A 26,170-nucleotide genomic window follows, 5' to 3' on the forward strand; every position below is an offset into this window, starting at 1 on the left:
TTACAGGAACAGCGCACGACCATTATGGCAAGTGGTTAAACATGTTTAAAATTTTATTTAGTTTTTTTCATTTACAAATAAATATGACTGTTTGCCAGATTGTAACTGGAAGAATTTGTGGGTAAATCCAACATTCTAAATATATTTGACAAAAAAGCAAAAATAATTTAAGGTAATTTAGCTCTAATAGCTGGAAAGAAATAAAGTAGTACAGCAAAATTATAATAATATAACGTTCGGATAAAATAATCACACGAGCTCACAGAGGCTGTAAATCAGCTGAGTGCTTTTTAACCCACCAATCTTTTTCCTTTTCCTTTTTTTTTAAAAACAGTGTGACCTCAGGAACTATCTTTCTATCTGAGGGCTGTTTTTGTGTGCCGGCATGCAGGGCTGAGGCAGCGAGCGGTGTCCGACTGCCGGCTCGCTCTCCTCCTTCTCTCTGGGTGTGCTCGCTGTGAGCCCTCTCATCTTTTTCCCATTAGTGCTGTTTTCATGTTCCTTCCTAGCGTGAGCATGTGTGGCTGCGATTGTTTACCAAGCAGTGCTCGCCCCGTCCGACTGTGCGTCTGTGTCTGTGTGTGTCCAGCGGGGAGTATTCGACAGCGGGTCCAGACTATGATAGGAAATAATCATTAAACAAAGAAGAAGAAGTTATGTGATGCTTCATTTAATTATTTCTACATTTTAAAATGTAATTACTGCAGTGTTAGAAATTTATTTTAAAGTGTTTAAATATGAAATGTAAAATTTTAAACAGTGGGTCCAGACTTTTTATTTTTCTTATGTTAGCTTTAAAATTCACCAGATGTGTTTTTTGACTGATTTCTAACATTTTACATATTTTCCAAATGCTTCTTTTTAAAAAATCATTTAGTCACATTTGTATTTAAACCATTTAAGCAGTGATTTATTACTTTTTACAAACTCTTACAAACTTAGTATTTTGTAGGTAGTTACAGTGAGCCGTCTGACACTATACTCATCAGGTATGTAATCAATTATCAAAGTCTTCCCACTCGGCCCTGCCTGTGGGTACATTTTTGGGGAGCTATTTTTGAGTATTACCTAAATTAATTCAAATTTAAACGGTCAGAGCAGACTTAAAACATTTCATGTGATCATTCAGCTATCAAAAGTGCCTAAAGTGGTTGATCATTGTCTCTCAAAAATAAGGTTTAAAAAGGATTTCTCAAGTTTTTCTCAAGTTTTTTAAACTCTCTGAGTACCATGTCTCTCTCTGCTATTACAGACTGCTCTACTACCTGCAGTACATGAATATAGGCATTACTGAAAATCTCAAATATGGCTTATAAACATTTTTTTAAACTAGTTGAAATTTTATATCCATTAGCTACGGGATAATTTTTGAAATTTTGAAATGCATGAATTAAGGCTGTGCACTTAAATATTAGAGAACCTTAATGAATGTCAATTAGTAACACTTTATACTAAAAAAACTGCTTTGAAAACCAAAAAAGAAGAAATTAGAATGGCAGAAATAACATGGAAGACAAAGATGAGCTATTAAAAAAAGAGCATGGATGTCCTTTCTCCTAAATTTGAAACACTGCTGAAAATAGAAAAGCCAGATGAAGTGGAAACTCAGAAATAGAGGCAGTGCAGCTGACACGAAGCAGCTCCCATCCATGATCTGACCATAAAGGGCCTCCAGCGCACAGAACAAGGTGTCAGGACAGACAGGAAGAAGAAGCAGAAGAAGAAGAAGGAAAGGAAAAAAAAAACTACAACAAGAAAGAAGCCCCCCAGATGACATGAATACAAAATCACACACAGCTGCTGAGGTTAGGGCTCTGATGGACACACACACACACACACGCATGAATGCACGCCGAAGCTTCTGCACGTGTACGAGCAGCTGACTCGAGCGGGAGGACAGCTCGGTGAATCGGCCGGAACGAGAGCCACCCCTCGTCCCCTCCGGCCTGACCCGAGCCTCTTCGCCCACACCCCCCTCCAGATGTGACAGAGGAAGATGTCCTGTGCGGACAGCGACTGGAGACGAGAGAAAGAGGAAAAGGGCTGAGACTCGGATGTGCGGTCTGGTTCAGGTTTGTACGCCCCGCCGGCATCCGTCTGTTAAAAGAGAACTTCCCAATATGGTCGCCACATTTGAGTCATTTATTTTCACTCGTACAACCTTAACATACGTTCCGACACTTGGATGCCAAAAAGGCACTGGGGCTTAACTAATACCCCGTGGCAACATGTCAGAATCAGATGACGATAAATGAGTTCCAGTTTGACTCAGTTCGCTTGCCAAGGGACAGATAAACAGCTAGTAGGAGGGTAAGGTCACGAGCTCGTGTGTCTTACAGGCGTGCGGATAAGCCTACTGTTGGGACGCTTCAAAGGGAATCTATGGCATGACGGGAATGGTGCAAAAAGGATGACAATCAGAATGAGAAAAGGGGTGAAGTGAGCTATTAAAGCGCACTGCAGGAGGCCACGTTTGCAGGAGGATGAGCTTTAGGGAGCGAAACATCGTGGGATGAAAGAAGCAGAAAAGCCTGAGCTCTGTTGGTGTGACAGCTCTGAGGAGTTAGCGGCCTCACGCTGCACTTCCTGCAGCAGATGGGCTTTGAGGATTGCAGGAGGGGTTGGAGGGGGGCTTCAGTCAGAGAAGAAGACAACTCACTACGCGGAGCTGCGGTGCGGGTGTTAGATGGCCCCTGAGCGTCACCATAATTGATGGATAGTGTGGTCCACATTAAGTGACATGCGCCGTTGGCTGTAAGTGGGTGCGATGATTGGGGGCCTTTTTGAAGCTGGGGCCGCGGGCTGTGTTTGAACCGTCAACAGAGACCCCTATTCTCTGTAAAGGACACCAGCCTGTGGTTTGGTCGCAGCCTCGGCACAGGCCAAGCACACTCACACACACACACACATTATCCTTCAGTAGTATTATTGGGTTCTGGGGGAGGTGACTGTATTATTCCTGCTGCAACACTGACTTAATTCAAGGCAGATCTGACCCCGGCTCGTTCTCCTCCACTTCTGCTCTATTGGATCAAGTCTTAATCCTGCCTCTACCACATGAATGGGAGACGCAAAGAGGAGCTGCACTCGCTCCTGCCACGTACATCAAATGTCACTCAGGTCCATATGCTGTCATGCAGCTTATGATGGGTATCGGCGTGTCATATGAAAGCTAGAGGAGCTTAATGGAGGCCTAGAAAGACCAGAGCTGGAGACAGATACTCTGGGAGATTGGAGCCACAGCTCGCATTGATACAATGCGTCGTCCAAACCTGGATTTGATCTTCTGTGGCCTCGGTTGGTTTTTTTTGTTGGGTTTTTTGTTGGGTTTTTTTGCAGATGCATACAAGCCTGACACATCCTCCGCCAGGAAAAAGCCAGGGGAGCTGGCCCGTGATACCGCTTCAGAGTCAAGGCGCACAAAACAATCTCTAAATAGGAGCGTCTCAGGAGGCACTTTGCAGTAAGCTATGACTAACAAACCCAAAGCACCTCAAAACAACGCTGGGAAAGATCCAGCTTCCGTCGAGGCAACACGAGCTCCCGCTTCTCAGCCAAACACATAATAACTCCTGCTCAAGGGCCCGTTTATTGTCATATCTTTTCAAAGTGACGCCAAACCCAAAACACACTCCACTCACACACGGCCTTGAGCTAACAAGGGATGTAGGCGAGGCTTTTTAGGGCTTTTCCAGCGACTGAGCTCACCAGACAGCCGATTGCGGGGGTCGACGGGTTTTTTTAGTGCGTGTAGCGGTCCAGCTCTCACGCAGGGGAGACGCAGAGGCCCTCAGGGCGGTGGGTGCCCCAGGAGCAGACGTGCCCTTCAATCTCCATCTGAAATGAGAGACAGGCCATTGGTGCGCAGGGATGGGCCTCTGATTTGTTCTGTGGTCCCTTTGAAACCATGCATCCTGCAGAAGAGAGGAGGGAGAGAAACAGGGAGTAAACATGACAGGCAGGATGAAGGGAAAAGTAAGATTAAGATGTGCAGCTGCAGTGGCTTTACTTCAGCCCAGAGAGGGCAGTGGAATCAATGTGGAAATGATAAGACAGCGAGGAAAAAACTGGGGATACCCCGCACGCACTAACTTTGGTTCTGTGTCTTTTCAACACAAAAAAGTAACATGATCTGTCAAAGGGAAAGAACACGAGCGGCTATTTAAAAATCAAGGATTTCAACGTCAAATAACAAATCGATCGTGTTTCTGAACGCTACAAAGGAACGAATTCGATGTCAGATGAGCAGTGATCAAAGAAAATGCAGAGTCCCTCCCGTAACATACACATATACAAATGTGTTTTAGTTTGTGCATGGTTTGTGCTCAGTCATAGATCGACGGGGTGTGGTGGGGGGGGCAAATCGTGAGAGAAACAGACAGATTGTGGTGGCTTTGATGTGCGCTCAGAGCTCAGTCAACACAATACATGCTAGGTGGAAAGAACAAAAAAAAAAGCAGTATCATAGGACAACTGTCTCTCTGCAAACCACTACAGTGGGACGAGTGCGCGTGTGTCTTTCTGGCCTGCGCACACTCAGTCATGTGCGCAGGCTATCAAGTTGTCGATCAAGAGGAGGGATGAAGCAGAGAGAAACGTTTTCTCTCACATCCTCAAGGAGGGCAGACGACTGACACACACTTAAAGGGAAACAAAACAGCCCCCACCACATCTAAATCCTGTTGTATTCTCTTCTCCTCAGAGGAAACTTGTGTGATCAGATCTCCGCCACCAATATGTTCCCCATATGTCTAAATCCAGCCGCCATTTCTTCCCCCTTTTTTTCAAGAAATTTGGTTTTCGGGGTTTATGTGTGTTTATCTGCACTGTGCATCGTTCGTATTAAGGGGGTCTTTGTCTGTCCTTGTGTGAAAGCTGACAGTTCGTCACTTAGCACTGAATTGATGAGTTGCTTTCACATAAGCACGCACGCACAAAGACACACAGCAGTGTTAGAAAAACAGGCATAAATCTTTAGTTCAGAGCCCGTGTTACCCCCTTTTTTTCCGTCAGAAAAACCTGAGTGCTCATTTCCGACCGCAAGCTACCTTACTCTAATGGGCTCATTTAGACAAATTTATTTTGCCCCATTTCACTCTGTTATATATATTGTTAAATAGACTGGCATTTATGTAGAGCGCTTCTGCTATTTTTGGGCTTTCAAAATGTTTTTACACTACAAGCCAAATTCATTCAAATTCAGTCATATTTTCATGCAATTCAAATGTAGTAAATGTTTCAAATGTATCGACTCTCTAAATATTTTAATAAATATCTATTATATACTTTGTATTTTTTTCAAATTAGTTGAGATACTCAGAATGTGTAGAAAAGACAGATGAAAGTGAAGCTAATGTGGAAGTCTCTTAAACCTGCATTGTTGCTAGTGGTCAGTAGGGGGCGACTCCTCTGGTGGGAGATTGTATAGAAAACTATTAGAAAATTAAGCAACTTTTCACCTTATTTATGGCCCTTCTAAATTAATTTGTAGTCTTAAGCAATAATTACAAGTTTCAGTGACTATGAGATGAATTTCATTTTATAAATCATGGTTCTATTCAGAGAAAAATAAATAATAAAACAGAGGATTCTTTAAGTTTTGGCTACTTTTTGATTGACAGCTCACTTCAGTATGAGGGGTTGTTTCTTTACTTTTTCTCAGGCAGATCCACCAACTGAAAAAAAATGAAATAAAATAAGATAGTGACAGACAATCTGCTCATCTCGAGTCCACAAACACACAGGTAGCGTCATCTTTCATATACAGTTCATGGACCTCACTTAACTACCTTCTTGTGGGACAGCGCCAGTGCCCTTGGGTGGGAATCTCTGGCCTGGGCCCGGATTTGACTTGTGGCTTAGCAGTGCAAACAGATCGTGCCGATATGAAGCCCATCGAGCAACGTCAGTGTTTTTTCAATCTAAATTCCAAGATTACTTCACTTTTAAGCACAATGCCAGACCCCAGTCACAGCCAACATCTGAATACACCATCACTCACTGAAATATTACAGACATCAGAAACTCACTCGCAGCATGGATTTAACAAAAAAAAGGGATTGTAATCACACGGCCCATCTCATAATTAACGGATGCTATGACTCAACTTGGTCACAGCATGGTAATTACCTCAGGAGGCTGTCATATTTATTTAACTAGGAAGCTAAGACTGCTGAAGTCCAGCCATGTCATATGTTAGATCGTGTCAGATTGAAACCATGACACATTAAGCTGATTTCCCCCCCTCTTTCCTCTCGCTCTGTTGCACCAGGGTGGTCCTCACTCTGGCTCCGGCCTCGTTAGTGTGTGTGTGTGGTGTGTTTTCAAGACTGTCACAACAACATGACCCCCAGAACATTTCAAACATACACACACTAATTCTGCTCAGACACGGGCATCTTGCGTTTCCAAATCTGCACACATGCACGCACACACCACAAAACCTCTGTCCTGGCTGCAGGGATAGAAACAACAATGCTGCCTTTGACACTGACCCTAACCTCCAGTCCATCCCTCCACCCCCCCCCCCCCCCCCCCCCAAAGCCCTCATCGCCCTCCCACGTCCCCCAGGCCTAGCGCTGGCCACAGGGCCGAGAATGCGATTCAGGTGCAGGACTCTGCTGTTTCCAATTAGTGGGGTATAAATTAGAATCACTCTCCCCTGTCCTCTATCCAAACATTGCTGTCTCTTCATCCTTGTCGACCCTACACACTTAACTCTGCCTCTGACCTCCCGCCTGTATCACTCTGAGACATAAATTCACTTCCTTTATGGCTCTTGTCGGCAACCTCTGGACTCCTCTAACTCATGCTCAACGCTGTTAATGTGCAGTGCATTTGGTATAAAACCCTCCATTTTCAGTCAATGAGCGTATAAATCCCGAGCCATATATCTGACTTTGAAAGGAATATAACTTCTGGTTTTACTGTACTGTCTGGTTACTGTAACTGAGATATTTCACAGAAGACAAGGACATGCCCTGACATATGCACTCCACATTGCAGCAAGGCACGCTCTGATAAGGTTACAGAGAGATTCAGTTAACTTGTGAGAGGAAATGTAGACTTATTCCTCGACTTATTAGACAGTGTGTTTGCGAGCTTTTTCCTCCACAGGTCAGTCTGTTAAACTGAGTGTTATTATTCCAGGGCAGAGAGATCAGCTGCAGTGTAGCCAAGTAGGACCTGAGGTCACTCTGGTACTGAGAGTTCACATCTGTTCAAATAAATCCTCCACTGTGCCATCAGCAGTAAAAACACACACATGCAAGCTGCAGCAGAATGTAACTAAGCACATTTAGAAGAAGAAATCTCAGGCATACAAGCACATTTTGGTTAATATATTTGTTCACATATTTGCTTGGTGGCTTTGGACAGTGGAAATGTAATTTTATGCTAGGCTACTTGTTGTCCACAACAGCGTATAATTGAGAGGTTTAGTACAACTTATTCTGAACAATCTTTCAGTCCCACAAAAATATTTTTTTGGACTATATTGTTTAAAACGTATGCATAATGGTGATTTATATGATCAGCAGAACACAAGATAACAGGTCAGCAAGTCAACAGGGAATACGCTGTTAGCTAAGAGTAGCCTAATGGATAAACGGTAATAGCTAGCTAAAAATGAAGAGAGGATGAGAGAAAATGTTATATATTGCAAAAGCATGAAATTAATAAAAGTTCAGAATATAAAACTTAAGAGACTGACAACAAGTAAACAGGGGAACTGCTGAAAGTGTTCAGCTAAGCTAAGTTAAAACTGTTAGCTATTAGCAATAGCTAAATAGCTCATATTAGCACATAAAAAGGTAATGGCTAAAAGTAACAGATAAACTACTGAAACAGCTAATATTACTGGATTTTGGTGTAAATGTGAACAATTAATAAAAGAGCTGAAAGAAAAACAGGATAGGTAAATGACCTTGGCAGTAAATAAAACAGTAACCAGTGTTGGGGAGTAACGGAATACATATACGTATTTCAAATACAAAATATGAGTAACTGTATTCCGTTACAGTTACCGTTTAAAAAGGTGGTATTTAGAATACAGTTACTTTGTTGAAATAAATGGATTACACGGCGGTACTTTCCTGTTTCATAATGTTGCGGGTCAGGACTGTTTGGGTTTTGTTTGACAGCTACGTTCTGTTGTTCCAGGCGGCAGCTTACGGTTACCATGGTTACAGGGTGACGCTCTCTCTCTGCCTGTTTCCTGGGTGAGAGAGCACCTTTTTGTTGTTGTTGTGCTAAGCTAATAGGCAGAATGCTACAGGTATAGGTCTAAAGAATGTAGCATCATAGGCAGTGTAGTCCGTGCTGCAGGAAAAATGGACTGCCATTCGTTATGTGTCTGTGAGCGAGGGAGGGAGAAAAAGGAAAAGTACGAGCTGTCATCAAGCAAAAACGGGTGCTGGAAGCATGTAAATATAATAATAACCACTGCAGCCAAGAAGAGTGCCTGACGAGCCCAGTTGTAAGTAAGCTATTAAGACTCGGCTGTACACTGTGTTCGTGTTTTCCTCCAAAAACAACAAATTCCTTTGGAGCCGCCGTTCAACGCCTCTCTTTGTCTCTCGCAAGCAAAGTTGACCCAGACAACAAAGTAAAGCTATTTTTCGGCTACGAGCCTGACACAGAACCCACCGTATTAGCCAGAGGTCCCTTTACTATGGTTCGGAGCCGCGGACCTTCAGTAACAGTAATAAATCACAGCAATAGTACATTCATGTAGTTGTAAACAGCATGATAATATATTAAGTAATCCAAAGTATTCAGAATACGTTACTCTCATTGAGTAACGTAACGGAATACGTTACAGAATACATTTTGGGGCATGTATTCTGTATTCTGTAATGGAATACATTTTAAAAGTAACCTTCCCAACACTGACAGTAACATACCAATTATTATGCCAAATACTGCATTAGTACTCATAATCCAATAGGACAGTGTGTCTATCACTTATAACAATTCATCATAAGGTTGATACTTTAACCATTTCTTGCTAATAATACTAAATAAAAAATATATTTTTCTATCCAGAACTGTCACAAGTAACAAATCCCAGCACTGCATACACGTGGAATACACACGCTAACACTTTTGGCACACACTTTATCTCAAAGTACACGACACCAAGAAAAAATAAAGAAAAATAACAAGCAAGCACCATGATAATATTTCATCATTCACTTTTTTTTTACATTCCTGACTTTGGCACCTGTCATGTGTGTGGTTTTTATTTTTTATTTTTACAAGCTCAGGCTGCTGTTACAGAGAACACAGCACGCAGGAGCGAGGAAAATTTACAGAGCGTGTCCTCTCTGGGCCGTGCAGTGTTCACGGGGATCAAATGCTCCCAAGGTGTGGAGTGTGTGTGTGTCTATATAACTCTACATTTCTCTCCACTGCCACTATACCAGCACCAGAGCTGCTGCCCCCGCCTTTTACAGAGCCCAGGACCTCAGTGTGCCCTCTGAGTTTTCTCTTTATGAGCTCTAGTTCATCCTTCGACTTGCAGAGAAAACAAGAGCTGCACAGGCTTTTATAGGACTCCTGGGGAAAACACAAAGAAGAAAAAAAATAAGAGAGCAAAGTTTTTAGCAGGCAGTTTGAGGCTTCTGCACTGTGAAGGATGACTGATAGAAGAGGCTGAAGTGTTGGGTGAAGGATTAAACACAATGTTACCCCCATTTACCGCAGCCTCTGACCTTCAGCTGCCCAGACGATGATAGAAAAATGCTCCAAAGAGACAAAGCGAACCAGATGAAGATGAAGAGAAATAAAAAGCAACCACAAGAAGGGTGTGAACTTTCCCCCACCGACACGAGCTCACTTTTGTGGGCTCCCTCCTCTACGGGGAGTACCCAAGATAAACAAGCCTGTTCCTCTAACACCTTTCACCTCTCCTCCTGACCTCAGTTCACTCATCTCTGGAAAACGTTCTCCCCTCCACTCCTCTTTGTTACTTCCTTTCTCCCCGTCCGTCCAGATGTTTGGCCCAGTGGCGGCAGCAGCAGCAGCAGCAGCAGTGAGAGCGAGGACCCGGGGCTACGCGGTGGGGATCTCCAGCAAGGATCGGAATGCTGAACCCTCTATCCATCTCCATCAGTGGAGACGGATTTGTTTGACTTGAGATGTGATTGTGTTTTCTCTTCCCCACACCTGCAGCTTCCTCTGAACCGTGCTCCCACCCACTCACCCACCCATTCTTCCTTGGACCCTCGCCGATCAATTGCTTTAACTTGGCAAAACACTTGTCCAGCTGCTACTGCTTTTCCACATCTTTTATATTTTCTCTTACGCGGCCGGCCTGCCAAGTAAGAGTTGCAGTCGCATCACAGCAAGTTGGCGTTTTGACAGATATTTGAATCCAATGAAGTCATGAACTGGAGCGGACCACTGACAGTTCCTGTCTCTTTCTTCTGTTTGTTGTCACATGTGCTTTGATTGACTGTAGTGAAAGCAGGCCTCTGGGGGAGTAGTTTCATTATCAGAGGCTGCTCATGTGGGATCTGCATAAAATAATAAACCTCCTCTTCTCTTCCCACCCGGAGCTGAGCAGGCATTGTGACTTTCAACAAACTGTGGTTTCTTGCAGATCAAACATTCCTCTTGTTTTTGAATTTATCATGCGGCAAACCCGCCCTCATTAGTCAATGGCACTCAGCAAGTTGTAGCGTTTAATTCCGCGGGGCCGCCCAAACTTATCACCCTTCATTTCAACATGGTGGGCTGCCCTGTTGCTGAAACCCTCTCAAGCGGTTCCAGACATCTGACAACAGCCACATTTATTTATTGACTTCATTTCGCTTACAGGGCAGCCTTTACAGCTCCCTTGAGTGATACAGAGTTAATGTAGAACTGTTCATTGCTCGTGAGTGTTTTTTCACTCCTCCTCCTCTACCGCCACCTCCTCTCCCTCCTTTTTAAACTGTTCTTAAGTGTTTAAACACGCGGGTAATGACGTGCTGTTGTGGAAGTGAAAAACCATGTGGGATAAAAAAAGAAAAACATCCATGTGGGCTTTTTCCCCCGAGGAGAGCGCGAACCACCGAGGACGGGATGAGAGCGAGGAAGGCCCTGTTAATCAAAATGAATGAGCACCTCTCAGGGCGCTTGTGTCGACGAGGCCGCGGAGGAGCTCTCAGCCCCCTTCGCTCTGGGAAAGTAGAGCACTGGGTGTAAAGAGAGATCCAGACACTGTGATCAACGCAGCTAGCGGCCAACCAAACTCGTACTTCCTGTTTGCATGACCTTCCAGCCATGTAGACCGTAGATCAGAATAAAAAAAATATTTTATTTATTTATTCTTTTAGAGTTGTTAAGCAGTTTAGACAAATCTGGATATTTTTCCCCCAGCTGTTTATTTTAAAACTTGCATCTTTTTCAGCCATATCTACTACTTTTAGCTTTTTCTTCATTTATCTGCTTTCAGCTTTAAAATTGAACTACTTGGAGATAAAAGCTATTTTATGTTATTATTTTTAGCTAGCTGTCTCAAAATTTTTGTTAGCTTATCAATACCTTTACCAAAACATTTTTTTTTCAAATCATAACTTCTATTTATTTATTTTTTTAAATTATCAAAGCTACTCTGCTAACGCTACTTATTTGCAGAAATGCGACTATAGCATCTTCTGATATTGAAAAGTACCACTGATCCAAATGAAATATTGATAAAGCCGGCCACTTAATTACTTTACTGGTTACAAATGTCAGTGCTTTGGAATAACTGAATTCCAAAAGTGTTGGTACTGTGCTGATGGAATCAAATCAAATCAAATAAATCATCACAGTCCCTGTTGCTTTTACAAACAATAGATGTCAACATTAGCTTAGCAAAGCAATTTTAAACAGGGGGAAAAATATGTTTGCTTTATCCAATAGTAACAAAAGTCAGCTCACCAAATATTACATATGGTGTTCCTTAAGTGAATGTAAAAACATTTAAAACACAAACTGGGAATTTAGTTTACTGTTTTCAGTCGTTACCTTAAGCTACGTTAGCTAGCTGCTGGTGATAGCTTTAGCTTGGGCAAATTACCCAAGAACAAAAATGTTAACAAACATACTAGCAAACATGCCAAAATTTTCTAAAAGAAAGACAATTATTGAGTCAAATAACTATTAAATGTCTAATTATAACAGGAAACAATTTATGTTGGCTTGTCTTCGGCTGACTGAAGAGAAGTCAACTTGGAGGAAGCTCGTCAGAGTTTAATAACCTAAGACTGCCAAATATTAAAAATGATTTTTGAGTTAATTAAGTACATCTTGGTAAGACGAGCCACAGCTGCAGAGAGCTTGGATTGCAATGAAGAAAATTGTTGTTACTGAGAAAATAAAAGTGGCTTGATCACAGATCCTTGAGGTGCTCCAAACTGAACTGGTTCCTGCTGACCATCATACAGAGGTAACTGCTAAACCAGAATACGGCTCGTCATTAAATGACCATTAGTAAGAAGCAACCATTTCTGCTTTCATAGATAGCATTTTTGCAGCAGAGAATCAGCTGTAGCTGTTTTTAATCGAAAGGAATTTGAGACAAGACAAAATAAACACAAGTGAAGTACGAGCTACAGTTTTTTAGCCAAGATAGTACGAAAAAAAATATGAGCATTTTTACAGACAAAAAGGAAATCGCATTAACTTGGAATAAAAGAGGAGACATTAAAGTCATCATTTCATTAAAAGAGCCATAATTATTGGTGGCTACAGCTTACATAACCCTACAGTTATTATTGCATAGCAGCCTTCAGCCTTTTGAGGATTATCATGTTTTTGCTGTTTTTCCCTTTTTAGCTGATTGAATTTAGGCCCTCTCTGTCTCCTCTCCCTACTGTTGCTCCTACCGCGTTTCACAGAACGCCTTCAACTCAGCAGCTTTTTCAAATTTGGGGCTTGCGACACTCAGCCAAAAGCCGCAAATTACCCCCCTCTAGCAGCAGCGAATTAGGAACAATTTTGTGTTAGCTATAAAAAAGCGAGGGAGAGAGAGAGAAGTGAGGGGAAAATATAGCTTACACCAGGGACCACCAACAGAGGCAACATGGGATGAGCGGCTCGTCGGCCGACAGTTTGGGTGGCAGGGCGGTGCTAGAAAGCAGCCTCAGTGATCTTCAGAGCAATCAATCCTATCATATCACATCTACATAGTACGGCACAACATCCATTACCAAACACAAAGGCCTGAATTAGTGGATTTATGTTGCTGTTACAGGATGTTTGCAGGCCTGTGAATTGGCTTTACAGTTCCCTGAGCACACAGAGACCTGCAGCAATGACACTGACAGCATCACAGCACCTTACGGCACCTTACAGCCTTATTCACTCCAGCGACACCGAAGGGGAAAGGATCCATATGAGGTGACAATTCACCGCCTGGAATTTTCATTCTCCCTTTCGAAGAGGGTGGGATTTTTGATTTCCCCCCACTATGCGGTTGGTCCTCAACTCAGGGCATTAATGTAAAAAGGGGGTCTTTTTCTTGTTTCTTACAAAGCGTGAGGTTTGGCATGCCCACTTAATCTGCTTCCCTTGAGCCAATCCATGTTTTTCCCATTCTGGCACCCTTTTCTACTCCCTTTTAAAATCCATTTCCAAGTTGTAATATGCCACTGCAGACGTTATTGAAGGGAGGAAAAACCAAATGTAATGGGGGAGAGCGGTATAGAGAAAAAGAGCAGACGGAGAGGGAGAAAGAGAGGTTTCCAACTATTAACTGGCTAGCGCACCCTGCTCTTCATGACGATGCCTGGTGTGGAAGGCAGACCACTTTGTCTTCCACGGAGATCAGACGGAGCAGGCGGGCTGCAGCCAGGTTGGGGTTACTGACTCTCATTAGGTTTACACCGACCACCGGGACTCTGACTGCGCGACTGTAACATGAGCCTGCACGGTTATAACCTGACCCCTCTCTGACACACCTTAGCCCTGATGTTAATTGTGCTTCCTGCTCCCTTTTTTGATTAAATGACAACGATTTTTTTGAGTCTTTAAGTCTTTGTTTGTACGGCTAATGGCTCTCATTTAGTGCAGTAAGTGGTTTGGGGGCTGTTGTGGGTGACATCACACTGATCTGAGGCCTGTAAAGGGTGAGCGTTTCTCATGGTAAGCTGACTTCTACCTGCAGCGCATACCTCACACGCTGACGCCAAGCCGGCACGTGTTGCTTCAGACACACACCAAAAAAAAAAACATTGGAGAGGGTAATGCCAAGCTGCATGGGCAGGGCAAGGGCATGAGGCCGCCAGCTGGGGAACAGAAGGGCACCAGGAAGGTTGAGAGCAGCACAGGAGGGAGCAAGGCCAAGACCGAGTGCCACCCAGTTAAGCACAGATCGAGTGCTTTGCAGATTTTTTGGTTTTTTTGAGAACAGATGTGGTAAAAAAGAAAAAAAACAATCTATGTACTGTATAATCCTGAACGCAACTGTGGATTTTCTCAAGATGCCTAATGGGGCAGTGCATTTCCTCAAGATTTTGGCTGACGGAGACAAGCCGAGGTCTGAGGGTAGGAAGAGAATATCTCAGAGGTTTAACATACTTTGGTTTATTTGGAAGTTATTAAACTACAGCGTCCGAGTTTAGCAAGTAACCTAAAGTATTTGAATAAGTCTGTGCTTCAAGGGATCATTCACTTGCTGTTTGTTTTTCTACCTCTGTGTTTCTCCATCCTTTCCTCTTCTCATTCTGATTTTTATTGTCCCGCCACCCCCCTCGACTCACCCACCCCCAGCTGTAGATCTTTTACTCTTTATTTTCTCCCACTCCCTGTGAGCGCGTGGCTGAGGTGTGAGATCATTCTCCTTCTGGGTGGCTTTCCTGCTATATGTCACTGTCATCTGTTGGCACTGAGGCTCGAGGGGGGGTCCCTTTTCCAAAAACACACCGCACTCCGCTTCACCACCCTGAGCATAATAAATTCTTGGGCACGAGACTGGAGAGGGGTGTACCAGCGGAGCAGTGCGTTTTACTGGGCTTGGCTGGGTAACACAAAGACCGGTGAAAGAGAGAGAGAGAGAAAAGGCAGCAAAAGAAGGGTGGAAGATTTATAATTGAATAACTCCCTGAAGCAGGGCAGCGGGGATTGGCCCTGCCAGGAAAAGCAAACGCCAAGGAGCGAGCAAGGCCCGTGGAAGTCAGCCATTAAAGTGAGAGGAGAGAAAACCTCAGCTGTGATCCGCTTCAGCAGAAAGGTGTGAGATTTACTAATGATAACTGAAAAACCACAGCACCTAGTAGCCATTCTGTTCACCCCACTCTGAATCTGCACGAAAGAAAAAAACAAAACAAAAAACACCCCAGTGAAATAACACAAATCACTGACCGCTTTATCTGCAACAGTGAATCTACCCGACGCAGAGTTTACATGACTACGGGGGTAACATTTCCCAAATTAGGTCAATTTGAGTTCATATTTACACTAAAACAAGCGACCCTTGGAAAGAACTCGCACAAGATGAAGGGCACGTTTTGATCCGGCGACCTGACAGAAATATGAAATATAACACTAACGTTGGTTCGACGTGTTCATCCATAGTGAAATTAACCCACTGCGCCCACATTCGGACACTTTCTTAACCCACGACTCGTAGGCAGCCTCTTAATAAAGACGCTTATTAAAAGAAACAGCACAGTGTAGGGCAAGAAAAATATTCAAGGGGAATTTATTTCAAATTACGCATTTCAAACAACACAGTCGCATTGTTTTTCCTGTCCTGGCTGAACTCGCAGGGGCTGTCCCAGAATGCACCGCTCGCCCCGCTTTCGCTGTGTGGAAGGAGAAGAAGCGAAGGCAGCGAGGCGGGGTGCTCCGCCAATGAGTTTATCTTGCCTGTTTGGCTTGGCGTTTGAGAGCGGAGAACGAAAGCAGGGTACGGCCATGCTGTCAGGCATGAATGGAGTTCTGACCGAATCGACTCACTTTTCCCAGAGAAGCGAGCTCCGCATCAGATACGAGCCGAGATAGCTCCCGACTGGTCATCGGCGTGGAACTGAGCGGAAACTCCTCCGCAGCTGGTGCGACAAGGCACGCAACCGCTGACACGCTGTCACATAGCTGCACATCCACTTATGTGATGAATCATTTTAATATGACACTGATTTAAGTTCTCTGTGGTCCCGTTTAGGGTGCGAAACTCAATCCTCTTGTTTCATAACTCAGAATGACTTTGCAGATTGTATTTAACTCTGAGGTGACCTTATAAAAAGACAGAAAAGAGAGAGAGAAAGGTCTGGCTGAAAGTGGGAAAATCTTGCTGTTAATGATTGAAAAAAAAAGAGGTATTACTCGTAGCACGAGTGAAGACTTAATAAAACATGTCACACTTAATGATGCACAAAGGGGAAAAAAAGGAGAGTAAAAAAGACTTTAAGCACTGCACTGGCAACTTTTACCTCCCTCAGTATGGAAAACCGATGTGTGTGCACATGAGTATGAGCCCGGGGTGTCTGAATTGCTTATTTTATCAGGTGCACTGGTGCTCTGCCTCCAAAAAAAAAAGAAAAAAGAAAGTAAAAGACCCTGACTCCTTCTTCCTGGCTGCCAATCAGTCTCTGTGACAGCGTTTGTCTGCTTCACTTTTCTGTTTGGCTCCCCACCAGCAGAACAAGCTTGTTATAAGAAAATGATTTCATGGGGTTATTAGCGTTTCTGTGCCTTAGTCATACCTACAGGAAAAGAATGAGTGTGCGCACACATTTGGGCAGTAAATAAATAAAACTCTCACAAAAGAGTAAAAAGGTTTGGACATCCACCCTGGAGCCTGAAGAAGATCCTTTTACAATTGAAGCGCTCCCTTTACAAGAACAGTGTAAGCATTCAATTATTATGCTGGAGCTACTTATGGTTCAGACTACATTTTAATTCCCTTATCCTTGTAGTCATATAACAAGTTCAGTGAACATACTAAGCATGCGTGTGGCTGCTTATAAGCTGCATCAGTACCTTCTGTGCCATAATAAAGCCCCTGTGTTAGCACTTTTGAAGAGTCACCACACTCTAGTAGAGCACAGCACTATTAGAAGCAAAGCACAGATGCTGACTAAAAGTATATATGTGCAGCTGCACGTTTAGCTTTCCAATCAGATACGTTCTAATAGCAAAAGAGGGCCCCGGTGCATGATAGGAATCTTATGACGGATTAGCTGAACCACAGCTCTTGCCACACTGTTTAAGATTAGCACCAGAAATATTAGACATTTGGTCATAAGATGAAAAAAAGACAAAACAAAACCTCAGTACAGATTGAATTAAATCTGATCATCCCAAAATGGTAAGACATTTCCTGAATGGAGTGCAGAGAAAGAGGAAGACATGCAGCGCGAGCATGTGCTCTTCCTTTAGGAGTGGGCAGCTTAACAGCTCGCCATCAGGTAACAATCTTTTTATTTGTTTCAGTCCCTCGCTGGGTGCCAAAGCCTGCTAAAGGACTAAGCGTGTGGTGCGATCCATCAGCCCCGTCCAAGAGCTTCAGCGTGGTAATCCATCTAAAGCAGAGTCAGAATAGAATTAAATAAATACTTCCATGCTCTGCAACCCCCGAATTATTTTACTACTGTCATTCTCACTACGAGGCAGCGCCGCGTGCACTTAAATGAAAAGGAAAGGGGAAAATAAATCAGATAATTTGAAATAGCAGAAAATGAGCAGAAATACATATTTTTAGATTTATTCTGTGTACGCGCAGATTGAATCACAGCGTGGCTGCTCAAGCAGAAAGACTGATATATTTATTTTAGCCTCAGATTGGGGTTGATTTAATCAGACTGGGTTTACCTGAGATTTAAAGATCGGAAGATAAATTGGGAATGGAAAAGAAATAATTGGAAAAAAACACAACATTAAAAAAAAGAGTGATATCTGATTGATATATTTTCTTACTGTGAAACATGTAAGGTGGAGGATTGTTTTTAGGGGCATTGCTTAAAACGCAGGCAGAATTTATTTATTTCTATTATTTTTAAAACAGAATTTAAATAAAGTTACTTCTTTAAAACTGTCTAATACTCAAATCGGATTTTTAAAAGTTTTTTTTCTTTAATGTTTCTAAGTAAGACGACAAAACCATGATTGTAAAAAGGAAAAAACATAAACTGAATTGAGGAATGTTTGGGAAAACCTCCTGTGTGGAAACTCTGGTCAGTAAATGAGCAGAAAGCCTTTATGAATATCTGACATGAAAATGTGTTGCACACATTTTCTGTGTGTGGTCCTGCAAAATAGGCCAATTATTATTGGCATGTATGTTTTCAGCGTTATGGCTATGAAAACGACACACACACACACACACACCATAGCTTGTATAAATATTATTTATACATATTTATACATATAGATATAAGCTATGCGTTTAGTCTTACTTTAAAATCTCGGTGTCTAATTAGAACCTTTCTTATTTCTCTATTAAAGCGCATTAAAAACGAGGCCATCCAAAGTGCCTTTGACCTCCTGTTATTTATTTTAACATCATGTTGCTTTTCTCCATTACTTTGAAAAATAATGACATTTCTTATTTAACAAGCCACTGTTCCTTTTAAATATTACATCAGATCATTAAATAAATAATAAAAGATCTTGGAGACCCATAATTAGGTAAATAATCCCAAAATTACGAGTGTTACCTTCGCTTGTATTTGATCAGTTATTTAAAGCAGAAGAGGGTCACGTGTTTAAAATGAGAGCGTGTAAGATATAAGGCTAAAAAAGACTGCGCACTGATTTAATGTAGGTCAATTTGACTGCTTACTTTCTCTGCCCCTCTGAACATTACTATGAATAATTTGAATTTAGATAAAAATGAAACCGAGGAATATAAAACCCTTTAAACCCAGAGATAAAAATAAAAAACAGGTATAACAGCTGTTAGCAAACAAAACCGTGCACGCACTTTTAAATGATTTCAAAAAGCATGATTCCTGACATGCATGTGTGCAAAATACAAATTAACGCAAGGTTTAAATACTCAGCTTTATTTCTTTACAGAAAAAAGACGTAAAGGAAACTCGTCATTTAAATATTTAAACAGAAGATGATAATTCATGATCAGATTTTTTTTTTAAGGGCGTCTATTGTTTTTGCCACGAAGTTGGGGAGATCGAGGAAAAGTTTCGAGCATTTCTGCAACATTCTTGTAAAAAAACAAAAACAGATCCATCCAATTTCCACTGCAAGCATCTGCTCCAAATGTCTCTGTTTACCTGAGAAAATACAAATTAAAGTCCGCTTTAAGGAGGGGGGGGGGGGATTATTCGTCGTTGGTGTGGATGTGTTTTGCCAGGTCGCCGATGCCACGCTGAGTCTGTAGTTTCTGGTACTCCTGGTGTAAACTGAGGAAGTGCGGAGAAGCCGCCGGGTGGAAGAGCGCGGGGGAGACGTATGCGGCGCTGGAGGTCAGAGGAGAGGGATACGCTGTGCACTGTGCCGGGGAGAAAGCGTCGATGCCCGGCTGAGACTGAAGGAAAGCTTTGGCTGACAGGGCGCTGCGCGAGAAGAAGCTGGAGAGAGCCGGCAGGATACTGCTCACAGGTGGGATGGCGGCGGGGCCGCACTGCGAAGGCGCGTGGTGATGGAGGTAGGGGTAAATCTCCAGACTTGGCAGCTGCAGGGCCGCCGTGCCGAGCCCGTAGGCGCTGTGTGGAAAGCCGTGGAGCGCGCTGGGCTCCAGGTGCTGCTCTTTGAGCGGGTCGAAGCGAAAATGCTGCCGCTTGAAGCGTTTCCTCCGCCGCAGGAAGCTCCCGTTCTCAAACATGTCGGAGGAGTTGGGATCCAGCGTCCAGTAGTTGCCCTTCCCGGGGTTCCCGGGCTCTCTTGGCATCTTTACAAAACAGTCATTGAGCGAAAGATTGTGTCTGATAGAGTTTTGCCAGGCGGGGAATTTCTCCCGGTAATAAACGAAGCGGTGGCTGATAAAGTCACATATCTCGCTGAGGGTGAGCCGCTTTTTTGGACTCTGAAGGATGGCCATGGTTATCAGAGCGATGTATGAGTATGGGGGCTTCACCGACGCGGGACCTTTGGTTTTAGGAGCAGGGAGACACGCCGGCGCAGGGCTGAAGGTCTCCCTGTTTTTACTCTGGCTGCTGGACGTCTCCGTGCCGTCTTCGTGCTCGCTTCGCGAATCATCCAAAGGTAAAAGCTGCTCCTCTGCGCTGTCTTTGAGTCCTTCCCCCACCACGTCGATAACAATATCCTCCATGATTTCCAAACCTAATGTCATAGTAGATATCCTCGGTTTTAAAGCCAACACCACCTGGCAACAGGTGGGAGAGCGAGAGCTCTTCTTTCAAAGGCGACGAAAAGATCTTTACGCACGGCCCATCTCCATTCACAAAAACACGACCCGAGAGCAGTCCATTTCCTACTTCAGATTCTCCAAACCGCAAAGCATCTACGCTGATATCCTTTTATTTTCACAACTTTTAGCGCAAAAAAAGCGGACAGGACTGGCTGTGCGTAAAAGTGCGTGCGTCCTCGGAGATGTCCAGCACCATCTGTAAACTCTCCTGCTTTCCTGCTTGTCGGGTGCTTGTGATGTCACGTCGAGGCAGGGAAAGGTTCCTGACCAATGAAAACCGCGCAAAGGCGCAAAGACCAAAGAGGCCTATACCAGCCATCCAGCCAGTGCACTCTCATCATCAGCACATCAGTGCCAAGTCCACGCGGACACATCAGAAATCCATCGAGGAAATCAGAGGAAAGATCGTTTGGAGCGGAATAAAAAAGTTTCCACGGAAAATTAATTTCACAATATTGCGTAAAAACATTGGCAACTATATAAAAAAATGCAACAAGTAAGAGTGTTTTTATACACCAGAAGACGTTAATTGGAGAAAAGTGTGATGCATGACCTTTTCACGGCTATAAGTTAAAATCACAATTTTGTATCGCAAAATATTAAAGTTTGAGTATGTTCTTCGCCACTAGAAGCAGTCTTTAACAAACTCTGTATGGAACCTAATGAGATTTGTCTGAAAATCCAAAGAATTTAAAATATTTTTTTATTTGTATTTTTTTCCACTCTTCGTTTTATTTTCCAACTAAAACAGGAAAAGCGATCAAATCTATAGCACGGTGGTGATGGAAAGTCAGTTTACACCAAAATGACACATTTATATTTCCGAATCTGCCGGCTGACGCCTTGGAGGGAGGATATCAGATTATAATTTAAAGTGTGAGAGGGAAAATCCCCAAACACTTCTCTACGCGAGGCGAGGACTTAAACCCTAATCCCTCTCGAAGTCTCCTGCAGCCGCACTTTATGCACACTTGACTCACAATTACACGTTTTCAGACGTACAACACTGGAATGACTGCTTTTGGGCAGCTGTGAAAATAATAATTTGTTGCCTTGCATGAGCGCCTTCCTTGAATAAACCGATAAGAAGAGACTAGGCGCCCTTTATATCTCATATCTTATTTTATTTATTTATGTACGTATATCTATTTTATTCTGAATTTTATTCTGAATTATTTCGTTTCTCTCAGGGACATATTGCTAGATGTGACCACGTTTGAAATGCAGGGAGAAACAATATTTGATGTGCAGTCTGCGTAATCTGCTGGGCGAAACTCTACACCGCCTGCTCTCCATTTGAACACCTATAAGTCCGTCATAACCTCGCCAGATTATCCTCTTTAATAATGCGCAGCTGAACGCAGACTGGTAATATTGGGATGAAAGTAATAGATTTTCACTTCGCTCAGACATAAAAGAGAAGTGTGGAGAGGAGGGCGCTCTCGGTATTGTTGGGAGGCCTCTGGTTGTTTGTGTTTAATGATGGAGCCCTTTGTTGGGGATTCCCACATTTCCTGCCTCTAATCGTATTGATACCCCGGGGCAGAGGGGAGGCGCGGGGGGAGAAAGAGAGAGACCGGGTCCGGACTGGGTGGGCTTATACGGTACCAGCAAAGCTGCAGATGATTTCCCAAATTCATCACGCATGTCTTCACATTGGAAACAGGCCCGAACTCAATGTGTGGTTTCAATAAGGCGAGAGCGGGAGCGTCAAATCACTACAAAAGCTGAAGGTAGGCCACTCTCAGGGCGGCACGGTTCCCGAGCTTGCACGCGCTGGAGTCACTTCTTGGGGGACCGACGGTGCAGGAGACGCTGTCAGATGAACTCAGGTGACGATGAATGAGTCCCGATGTTACAGTGACAAATATGGCCTCCGCTTTTCCTTTCTTTCTTTATTATAAATTAATGTTATTATTTCTGGTAATTGTTTTGTAAGGGTCACCAAAAAAGCTATGCAACATTAAACCCGGGGCCCCTCTATGAAGCCTTTCTTCTTTTCTTTATGATAAAATGCGTAAAATCTGGGAACCAACAAGGCCTTTTTAAAAAAATTAAATTACAACCCTGCTATTTAACAAAAACGCCCATTGTACAGATTTTATTTGTCTGAATCGCAGATGAGAAAGTGGGAGAGTGAACAGACTCAGGGCCGGTGTAATAACATCATTTGGCAGGAGCTGTGCCGGCGTGGGGGGTGGGGGGGATCTCACTGGATCTTTCTTGAACACTGCAAATACGCGCAGGTCAGAAACTGGGTTATGAAACTGTTGCGGGCTCCTTCAGTTAAAATGTTTTCTTATCTCAGTGAAAGCTTCGAGCACTTCACATGATTCAGGGAGTGATAAAAACACCCCCCTCCCCTCCCCCAAAAAAACCCTCCGAGCGTGTTTTTCATTGGAAGAGGTTGAAACTGCTTCAAAGAGCTGAGGTTGTTTTCTCACAATGCCCCCCTCTCTCATCTTGATTCCCTTAAAATCTTGGCAGGGCAGTGAACATAATATAACGTGTAATTTAAGGTATCATGAATCATAACTGGATGAAGAGAGAAGAAGAGAGAAGAAGAAGAGAAAAAAACAGATGTGCTGAGCCAAACACACATCTGATACACACACATCCGCACGCACACACCGTTTAGGGGAGGGCGAGATGTGTAAATTTCACGAGCTGAACTGGTCATTAACACAATATTTACGGGCTGACAAACAGCTCTGTAGCATGCAGGCGGTGATGCAACCTGTTCCCTGCATCTCGTTATCTCAACGCGCTCTTGTCCCTACAGCCACTCTGCTCAGTCACTGGATCCGTTTACAATGAATGGCACAGGCTATCAGTTACAAGACAGTGGTGCTCTGACTAAGTGCTGACATCTTGTGGTGCAAAAGGGGTAAACTCTTTAGCTACAGGTCATCGACATAATTAGAGAACACAGCCTACAGGAACGTAGCAGAAAGAGGGACCCCGCAGACCTCAAAAATGGGGTGGCACACAATCATTTAAATGTGCACGGAGCTCCTGCCTCCATAAACACCGAGTTATAGCTTAAAGCTAAAGGCAGCAATCTAATGAAGATATAATCTGGTGAAAATGTGTTTTAAAAGTATGAAAAATACTTTCTTCCCGCTTTCGCCAAGTACTTGCCCATAGGGAAGTTGTTTGATTATTGGGGGTCCTTTGTAATATTGCAGGGTCCTTACTAAAACATTAGCAAAGTGGTTGTGATTTGGTGCTATATAATTAAAATTGCTTAGAATTGAATTGAACTGTATTGTCAGTGTCTCTGTTTTAGCGCCACAATAGATTGGTGACAGCTGGGATGTGCTCCAGACCCCCATCAGGGACCTCGAATTGGATAAGTGGAAGGAAATGGATGGGCATGAGTGTCCTCATAAACACACACCTGTTGTTCTCACTCTCGCTGGTTCTCTCCTGTTGCCCTCTGCTCCTCAGGGGGTTTTCTGTGTCTGTTGGAAGTTAATCATCTCTTGCACTCCTACCTCTCTTCATCCTTTCACACAGACTACTGAATTCTACCAATAATGTCACTCTTTTATGGTGATAAATAAATATAAGAGGTACTTTCAACTGTCCCCTTAATGCCCGAGGGGTTGTCACGGCAGATGGATCCGCATGTTTGATTTGGCATGGCTTTTATGCTGACACAACCCCCCATTTATCTGGGTTTGTGACCCCACTGAGGTTGAGTTTGTGTCTCCCCCTGAAATTGAACCTGGGCTAACCACAGAAGCACCAATAAAATCAATCATTAAATAAATATACAATATAATAAAGCTATAACTGTATGAATAGATCGTGAATTTGAGTTCTAGATAAAGAAAAAAAAAGCTTTGAGTGTTTAGTTAGAGTAGAGAGCAACTAAGTCCATTTAGCATTTACCAAACCTAGAACTGTGTCCTGAATGTCTGTTGGACATTATGCATCACATTAACCACAATACTGTTAAAACTCTGCAGTCCAAATGGATGGAAACTCTGCATTCACTCTTTAAATGTTTTCCTGAATTGCTCTGACTTGAATGAATGCTCTGTAGAGTTCCACTCAATTATATTTTAAAGAGAAAAACAAACCCAGCCCGTCTCTGTGCTGTATGAGCAGACTCAGGGCTCGCAAAATTGCAAGCCAGACGTCCCGGAGCTAGCGATATCTCCTGTCGGGCGACCAAAATCTATCTCAGCCCCGCCCGTTGGGTTATCATATAGCCCGACATGCGGGGCTGAGATAGATTTTGGTCGCCCGACAGGAGATATTGCTAGCTCCGGGACGTCGGGCTTGCAATTTTGCGAGCCCTGAGACTCTTCAAAGGCTTACCTTTTTTCTACTTTAGAGGTCTAAGTCATCATTAACTCTCGCTCTGAACCCAGTTTCCCTAAAAACACACACCCACCCAAACATCAACAAATTTAACTTAATTAGTGGTAACATTTTATAATACAGCCAGGAGGTAAAAGTGTAATCCCTCTGTAATTAAATGCAATTTCAGTGTATTTTATTTGAAATTAATTATATTTAGCTACAAATACTTAAAGAATACAGAGGTAACTGGTTAGTTTTTTACAGAAAACAAATGAATAATTATAGTGTAAGTAAAGTACTGCATAAATAATTTTAGGTAGTGTGCAATTTTATGGTAATTTCTTCCAGATAAACAAGCAATATTTCCCTATTTTATATCACAAATATACTTTTTGGGTCACAGGATGTATTATTGGAGTAGATTAATTTAGTCTCTTTACGTTTTTTTCTTTTCTTTTTGCAGATTTATTTAATATGCATTGTCTTGATTTGGTCGATGATGTTTTATTATTCAATCATCCTTTTATTTGATCAATATAAATGTGATAAGGACTGTTCTGCCTTACCGACTTCCAAAAATAAATAAATAAATGAATTATGTAAAAATTTGCAGGCCTATGTGACCTTATCATGATGGAGCCAAGTCTAACTTTTTTTTCCCCTTTCACAATAAACTGTTTGAACATAACTGTCAAAAAAGTGTAGAGGTAAACAGTGTCTGTGAAATACCTGGAAGTTAGATAAGATAAGCCGCTCCACATGGGCTGCGCCCCTAAAAGTGTATTACAGTGTATTAAAATGGGGAGATATTGCTTGTTTTTGCTTTTTGTACTTAAGATTTTTGACAGAAAAAACTTGTGCATCCTTTCCTGTAAAATACCTGAAGTTATGCAATACTTGAATTACTACCTAATTACTTGGGCATTACTTAAAATTACTTAAAGACTACTTTAATTAACCGACAGTATATTTGCAAATATAATTTCTTTGTTTCCTGTAAAACCCTGACTTGTTACCCCCTTATTCTGGTGTACCTATCTTTAAATATTTGTATGTAAATAATAAGGGGTAACATTTTATTTGATATTATAATATCAAATAAAATACATTGAAATTCCATTTAATTACAGAGGAGTTACAGCTTTTAGTTTATTATAAAGTGTTGTCAGATTGATACAGTTAAAACAGAGTCTCTCACTACAATGAAAAGCCAAAAGCACCCGCTGCCATTAGCAAACTGATTTGTAGCGAGCGCAACACCTCATTAAAACAATTTACTGGCTTGAGTAACAATAAAACCGCCTTTTATTTTCTGAGCTTTTATGGCATCCAGCTCCTGTAACTTTACAGTTTGGAAGCTATGCACACAGATCTCTATATACATCAGTTTTTTTGACAATTTTGGAAAAACAGCGCCTTTCTGTGTGGAGTTTGCATGTTGCATGTACTCCAGCTTCCTCTCAGAGTTAAGAAGACATGCTTGTTATTTTAACTGGTGAGTGTAAATTAGCCACAGGTGAGTTTGGGAGAGTGTACAGTTGTCTGTCTCACCTA

The 26,170-nt window shown here is 42.6% G+C and overlaps 2 protein-coding genes across 2 annotated transcripts in view; both read right to left on the reverse strand.

The window, feature by feature from the left end:
- Positions 1-26,170, reverse strand: part of LOC146520600 (uncharacterized) — a 68,195-nt gene that overhangs the window by 2,898 nt on the left and 39,127 nt on the right. Inside the window, exons 4-5 of the mRNA XM_085157622.1 lie at positions 3,709-3,914; positions 539-616 (exon numbers count right to left, since the gene is read on the reverse strand). Of these exons, the coding sequence (XP_085013748.1) occupies positions 539-616; positions 3,709-3,914 (284 nt within the window). The remainder of the gene's footprint in view (positions 1-538; positions 617-3,708; positions 3,915-26,170) is intronic.
- foxd7 (forkhead box D7) lies at positions 3,922-24,439 on the reverse strand. Its single transcript, XM_085156890.1, has one exon. It carries the CDS (start codon positions 20,222-20,224, stop codon positions 19,253-19,255), a length of 972 nt encoding a protein of 323 aa, XP_085013016.1. The 5' UTR covers positions 20,225-24,439; the 3' UTR covers positions 3,922-19,252.

The sequence above is a fragment of the Neolamprologus multifasciatus genome, chromosome 4 (assembly GCF_963576455.1).
Source record: "Neolamprologus multifasciatus chromosome 4, fNeoMul1.2, whole genome shotgun sequence".
In the NCBI taxonomy this organism is placed as follows: domain Eukaryota; kingdom Metazoa; phylum Chordata; class Actinopteri; order Cichliformes; family Cichlidae; genus Neolamprologus; species Neolamprologus multifasciatus.